Here is a 7,477-nt window from a genome sequence, read left to right on the forward strand (position 1 = left end):
GCATCGAATTCTGCACCACCACAGACTGCTCCGGCTGCTCCACTGCATTATGCACCACCAGCTCGCGATGGACATACCGGCGTGCATGATCGCCGTTTGGCGGCACACCCTCATGCTGGAGATGATGGTTTCGATGATGGCATTGACCATGCGGGGTACGCGCCACGACCACGACACTATGAGCCTTGTCCCGAAACATCCGTTCGTGGTGGAGTGCATGACCGAGTTGGTCAAGCTGTGCGTGTGCCTTTGGATGATGGAATTGGGCGCATAAAATTTCAATCCCTTCGTTCTCCGGCAAGTGCGAACCAGAAGGCTATTTGGAGTGGGAGATGCGTGTTGATCAAATTTTTGATGCCCATCATTATAGCGAGGAGAAGAAAGTTCAACTTGCTGGAATTGAGTTCACCGGATACGCGCTAATTTGGTGGAATCAAATTTGTCGTTCAAGACATCGGCCGACGACTTGACGAGGTATGAAAGAATTCATGAGGCGACGTTTTGTTCCTGAGCACTATAAAAGAGATATGTACAACAAGTTGCAGCGGCTCTCTCAAGGTAATATGAGTGTTGATGAATATTACAAGGAGATGGAATTGCTTATGATACGTACAGGGACAACGGAGGATCCGGAGGCGACTATGGCTCGTTTCTTTAACGGGCTAAATATCGAGGTGCAGGATCGTGTTGAGATGGTGGTCTACTACAACATACAAGATCTTGTGCACCAAGCTGTGCGTGCGGAACAACAGATTAAGCGACGCCAAGTCAACATTGTTCCCACTACCACTTTGAACACATGGCGACGCTCGCAGTATAAGAGTGAGGATGTCGGTCCTAGCTCCAGGGCGACATCATCAAATCGCTCTCATGGTTCCGTGCAAAAGGATGCTTCAAAATCAGGACTGTCGATGGTTGATTCTAGTGCACAGTCGATCGGACGCACTAGTGACATAGAGTGTTTCAAGTGTGGAGGAAGGGGACATATGAAGCGTGAATGTCCTAATGAGAAAAGAGTGTTGCTCACGAGAGATGGCTATGCATCCGCTAGTGATGAAGAGGCAGTTTCTGACACTTCTGGTGAAAAATCTGAAGATGTTGAAGATGTGGTTGCGAGTTTTGAAGCTGCTGAATCATATCCGTCTTTGATGGTGCAACGGGTGCAAGAAGATCGCATTGAGGATAAGGGGCAGCGATGGAATATTTTTCAAACTCAATTGAAAATCAACAACACTAATTGTAAGTTGATCATAGATGGAGGAAGCTACACCAACGCGGTTAGCAAGGACTTGGTGGATACTTTAGCTTTGCCTACCTGGAAGCACCCACAACCCCACTGCGTCGAATGGTTATATCAGTCGGGGAAACTGAAAGTTACTCACAAGGTGCGTCTCAATTTTTCGGTTGGTAACTATACTGATACAGTGATTTGTGATGTATTGCCGATGGATGCATGTCACTTATTGTTGGGGAGACCATGGCAATATGACCGTCATGCCACACATGAGGGACGGTCCAATACATACTCTTTTTGGAAAGCAGGAAGACGACATGTTCTGCGATCTATGTTTATGGCAGAAATCATGGTGGACACAACTGCTTCAGTGAAGAAGTCTATGAAATCTACCGCAAAACCGAGGACGGTTTTGTTTCAAGGAGGAGGGGATGATGTGTCCACTGATGCATTAGCAAAATTTGATCAAGCCATAGATTCTAATATTTTAATGGTGGGTACAATTGCACTTAAAATACCATCACCAGAAGCAAAACCAGATGAAGTCAGACCAACGTTCAGAACTCCGTGTGTTGCATAGAAAGTTCCGTACTGAATATTTTTTGTATGGGCTCCATCTAGCACTAGTACGTAGTCCAAGTTCTTTTTAGGTGATCGGTTGGCCGAATAGTTAATTAGGTGAGATTAATTAGTTGAGATAAGAGAGAGTCCTACTAGTACTTGGGTTTCAGGTTTGACTAAGAAAAGAGATATGGTTTGTTACGTGGAGTACGGAAGGTTAGAGTCGGTTTAGGAACTAGAGCCTGCGTGCTCCTTAAATACTGGCCGATCTGGCCATGTAAAGGGTCAAGTTTTGTTTTGCCGTGAGTTGAATAATAGTCAGAAAACATCTCATGTCTTGGGATACCAAATATCGTGTTTGCTTTTGCTGATCCGTGACGGATTTTGTCGCTGCTACGCGTGGAGTTGATTCCGTCTGCTCGACGCCAGTTTTTGATATTACGGTCTTGTATCTTTGCTCGACCGGAATTTCTTGTTGTTGCTGCTAGTACCGTGAAAGATCAGGCCGACGAACGACTCGCCATCTAGTCGAGTCTACATCAAGTGGTATTCAGAGCTAAGGTTGTTCACGGTATTGTGTTGATCAAGATGTCGACCTCGGTCAACAAGGAAGACGAGGTTGTTGCTAATTCTCAGGAAATTGTACGTCCAGTGTACGCGGATGATATTCCTCAAAATATTCGGGATGGTTTTGACCACACATACAACTACATCAAGCAATGTCATGATGCGCTCGGCAAAAGGATAGATGTCCTGATCACTCGGTTTGATGGTTTGGCAGACATCATCAATATGTCGGCATCGAATTTTGCACCACCACAGACTGCTCCGGCTACTCCACTGCATTATGCACCACCAGCTCGTGATGGACATACCGGTGTGCATGATCGCCGTTTGGCGGCACACCCTCATGCTGGAGATGATGGTTTCGATGATGGCATTGACCATGCGGGGTACGCGCCACGACCACGACACTATGAGCCTTGTCCCGAAACATCCGTTCGTGGTGGAGTGCATGACCGAGTTGGTCAAGCTGTGCGTGTGCCTTTGGATGATGAAATTGGGCGCATAAAAATTTCAATCCCTTCGTTCTCCGGCAAGTGCGAACCAGAAGGCTATTTGGAGTGGGAGATGCGTGTTGATCAAATTTTTGATGCCCATCATTATAGCGAGGAGAAGAAAGTTCAACTTGCTGGAATTGAGTTCACCGGATACGCGCTAATTTGGTGGAATCAAATTTGTCGTTCAAGACATCGGCCGACGACTTGGCGAGGTATGAAAGAATTCATGAGGCGACGTTTTGTTCTTGAGCACTATAAAAGAGATATGTACAACAAGTTGCAGCGGCTCTCTCAAGGTAATATGAGTGTTGATGAATATTACAAGGAGATGGAATTGCTTATGATACATACAGGGACAACGGAGGATCCGGAGGCGACTATGGCTCGTTTCTTTAACGGGCTAAATATCGAGGTGCAGGATCGTGTTGAGATGGTGGTCTACTACAACATACAAGATCTTGTGCATCAAGCTGTGCGTGCGGAACAACAGATTAAGCGACGCCAAGTCAATATTGTTCCCACTACCACTTTGAACACATGGCGACGCTCGCAGTATAAGAGTGAGGATGTCGGTCCTAGCTTCAGGGCGACATCATCAAATCGCTCTCATGGTTCCGTGCAAAAGGATGCTTCAAAATCAGGACTGTCGATGGTTGATTCTAGTGCACAGTCGACCGGACGCACTAGTGACATAGAGTGTTTCAAGTGTGGAGGAAGGGGACATATGAAGCGTGAATGTCCTAATGAGAAAAGAGTGTTGCTCACGAGAGATGGCTATGCATCCGCTAGTGATGAAGAGGCAGTTTCTGACACTTCTGGTGAACAATCTGAAGATGTTGAAGATGTGGTTGCGAGTTTTGAAGCTGCTGAATCATATCCGTCTTTGATGGTGCAACGGGTGCAAGAAGATCGCATTGAGGATAAGGGGCAGCGATGGAATATTTTTCAAACTCAATGCAAAATCAACAACACTAATTGTAAGTTGATCATAGATGGAGGAAGCTACACCAACGCGGTTAGCAAGGACTTGGTGGATACTTTAGCTTTGCCTACCTGGAAGCACCCACAACCCCACTGCGTCGAATGGTTATATCAGTCGGGGAAACTGAAAGTTACTCACAAGGTGCGTCTCAATTTTTCGGTTGGTAACTATACTGATACAGTGATTTGTGATGTATTGCCGATGGATGCATGTCACTTATTGTTGGGGAGACCATGGCAATATGACCGTCATGCCACACATGAGGGACGGTCCAATACATACTCTTTTTGGAAAGCAGGAAGACGACATGTTCTGCGATCTATGTTTATGGCAGAAATCATGGTGGACACAACTGCTTCAGTGAAGAAGTCTATGAAATCTACCGCAAAACCGAGGACGGTTTTGTTTCAAGGAGGAGGGGATGATGTGTCCACTGATGCATTAGCAAAATTTGATCAAGCCATAGATTCTAATATTTTAATGGTGGGTACAATTGCACTTAAAATACCATCACCAGAAGCAAAACCAGATGAAGTCAGACCAACGTTCAGAACTCCGTGTGTTGCATAGAAAGTTCCGTACTGAATATTTTTTGTATGAGCTCCATCTAGCACTAGTACGTAGTCCAAGTTCTTTTTAGGTGATCGGTTGGCCGAATAGTTAATTAGGTGAGATTAATTAGTTGAGATAAGAGAGAGTCCTACTAGTACTTGGGTTTCAGGTTTGACTAGGAAAAGAGATATGGTTTGTTACGTGGAGTACGGAAGGTTAGAGTCGGTTTAGGAACTAGAGCCTGCGTGCTCCTTAAATACTGGCCGATCTGGCCGTGTAAAGGGTCAAGTTTTGTTTTGCCGTGAGTTGAATAATAGTCAGAAAACATCTCATGTCTTGGGATACCAAATATCGTGTTTGCTTTTGCTGATCCGTGACGGATTTTGTCGCTGCTACGCGTGGAGTTGATTCCGTCTGCTCGACGCCAGTTTTTGATATTACGGTCTTGTATCTTTGCTCGACCGGAATTTCTTGTTGTTGCTGCTAGTACCGTGAAAGATCAGGCCGACGAACGACTCGCCATCTAGTCGAGTCTACATCAAAAGGGGAGATTGAAAGTGCAACTATCCGTAGGTGGTTTTGGTAATTCATAACAACATATAGCTCATTGAGCTAATGCTATTCCAAGGTGGTTATTTCAGGAAAGCTCAATGATTGGCATCGCATGGATGTGAAAGTGGAACCCTCAAAATGCTAAGGACAAAGGATTGGCTCAAGCTCAAAAGCTCAAGACTCTTCATTTTATATTTTAGTGATCCAAGATCACATTGAGTTTTTAGGAAAAGCCAATACTATCAAGGAGGGATGAGGTGTTGCTTAATGAGCCTCTTGCTTCATGTGCTTAGTGATATGCTCCAAAACCCTCAACTACTTTCCTATATCCACATATGACCTAAACCCTAAGCCAAACTCGGTCCTACCGATTCTTCCTATCTGGCGCCACCGAGTTTCACTTGTCATAAGCCACTGCCAAACCCTAGCAATTCAGTCCTACCGATAAGGATCTCGGTCTCACCGAGATGGGGTTGCAAACTCTCTGTTTCCCTTTCGTAACTTTTCGGTCTCACCGAAAGAGCGAATCGGTCCCACCGGGATTGCAATGTAAACTCAGTGTTTCCCCTTTGTAACTTTTCGGTCTCACCGAGTTCCACTCGGTCTCACCGAAAGAGCAAATCGGTCCCACCGAGTTTGCCTGACCAACTCTCTGGTTAGCTAATTACCAAATTCGGTCTCACCGAGTTTGTGTAATCGGTCTCACCGAGATTACGTTATGCCCAAACCCTAACCATATCGGTCCTACCGAGTTGCATGTCAGTCCCACCGAAAATCACTAACGGTCACTAGGTTTACATTTTCGGTCCGACCGAGCTTATTGATTCGGTCCCACCGAGATTGGAAAACTGTGTAACGGTTGGATTTTGTGTGGAGGCTATATATACCCCTCCACCTCCTTTCTCATTCTGTGAGAGAGCCATCAGAACACACACACCATTCCAACTCATATGTTCTGAGAGAGAACCACCTACTCATGTGTTGAGACCAAGATATTCCATTCCTACCATATGAATCTTGATCTCTAGCCTTCCCAAGTTGCTTTCCACTCAAATCTTCTTTCCACCAAATCCAAATCCTATGAGAGAGAGTTGAGTGTTGGGGAGACTATCATTTGAAGCACAAGAGCAAGGAGTTCATTACCTACACACCATTTGTTACTTCTTGGAGAGTGATGTCTCCTAGATTGGCTAGGTGTCACTTGGGAGCCTCCGACAAGATTGTGGAGTTGAACCAAGGAGTTTGTAAGGGCAAGGAGATCACCTACTTCGTGAAGATCTACCGCTAGTGAGGCAAGTCCTGTGTGGGCGATGGCCATGGTGGGATAGACAAGGTTGCTTCTTCGTGGACCCTTTGTGGGTGGTTGCTTCTTCGTGGACCCTTCGTGGGTGGAGTCCTGTGTGGACTCGCGCAACCGTTACCCTTGGGTGGAGCCCTGTGTGGACTCGCGCAACCGTTACCCTTCGTGGGTTGAAGTCTCCATCAACGTGGATGTAAGATAGCACCACCTATCCGAACCACGGGAAAAACATCCGTGTCTTCAATAGCGTTTGAATTCTCCAAACCCTTCCCTTTACATTCTTGCAAGTTGCATGCTTTACTTTCCGCTGCCAATATACTCTTTGCATGCTTGCTTGAATTGTGTGATGATTGCTTGACTTGTCCAAAATAGCTAAAATCTGCCAAGAACTAAAATTGGGAAAATGTTAAGTTTTTATTTGGTCAAGTAGTCTAATCACCCCCCTCTAGACATACTTTCGATCCTTCATGTTTGCCGACCTGTGGGGGTTAAATAGCGGGCATAGGGCATGCCAGATGGCGAGGTCCTTAATGGTGGGCGGCAGACGGACGGATGAGTGGCGCCAAAGTAGGTTTCTCGGCAACCACACACGCTTAATGGAGGGAGGTGGACGAACTGGTGCTGTTTGAATGCAAAGAGACGGGGTGTGCATCAGGACGCAACAACACTCTTAGTCGGCGCGACACTTCAATGCCGGCTCTAGTGATAGGTCACCTCCGCTCTGGGCCGGCATGGATGCGATGCTGACCAAAGTCGGGCGGAACGTAGCCGGGGGGAGAGAGAGGGTTTTTTGGTGCGCCAGGTTAGTTAAGCGCGCGCGTGGCAGTTGTCCGGAAGCCCGCAAAGCCCCCTAGTTTGTCTCCGGTTTGCGAGAAAAGGTTTATCTGGACCTTCGAGCGGACCGATGCAGGACCGCATAGCAAAACACGTCTAAACCGCGCGGTGAGACGGATGCGGGCGTTTTGAGGGTCGGCGTTGGAGATGCCCTAAGTAGTTATACGAAAGTAAAATGAAATTACGGGGAATATAATAGTGTTCCCCTTTGTGAAATTTCTTTCCCTTCGCCCGCCGCTCCCCCTCCTCCCCTTTCCCCGCCGGCGCGCCGTGTTTCCGCCCCCAAACCCCCTCAAAACCCTGCGAAAACCTCCTCCGTCCCCTTCCCCTTCCATGCTCCGCACCACCGCCGCGATGCTCCCGTCCCCCTCCTCCCTCCGCGCGTTCCTGCGCCTCTCCAG

At 47.0% G+C, this 7,477-nt stretch overlaps 1 protein-coding gene across 1 annotated transcript in view; it reads left to right on the forward strand.

Moving 5' to 3' along the window:
- The first annotated feature begins 641 nt into the window (after positions 1-641).
- LOC119333122 overlaps positions 642-7,477 on the forward strand; it is an 18,795-nt gene continuing 11,959 nt past the window's right edge. The window contains exons 1-2 of the mRNA XM_037606131.1: positions 642-1,385; positions 2,384-2,748. Of these exons, the coding sequence (XP_037462028.1) occupies positions 642-1,385; positions 2,384-2,748 (1,109 nt within the window). The remainder of the gene's footprint in view (positions 1,386-2,383; positions 2,749-7,477) is intronic.

Source organism: Triticum dicoccoides, chromosome 7A, assembly GCF_002162155.2.
Source record: "Triticum dicoccoides isolate Atlit2015 ecotype Zavitan chromosome 7A, WEW_v2.0, whole genome shotgun sequence".
In the NCBI taxonomy this organism is placed as follows: Eukaryota; Viridiplantae; Streptophyta; class Magnoliopsida; order Poales; family Poaceae; genus Triticum; species Triticum dicoccoides.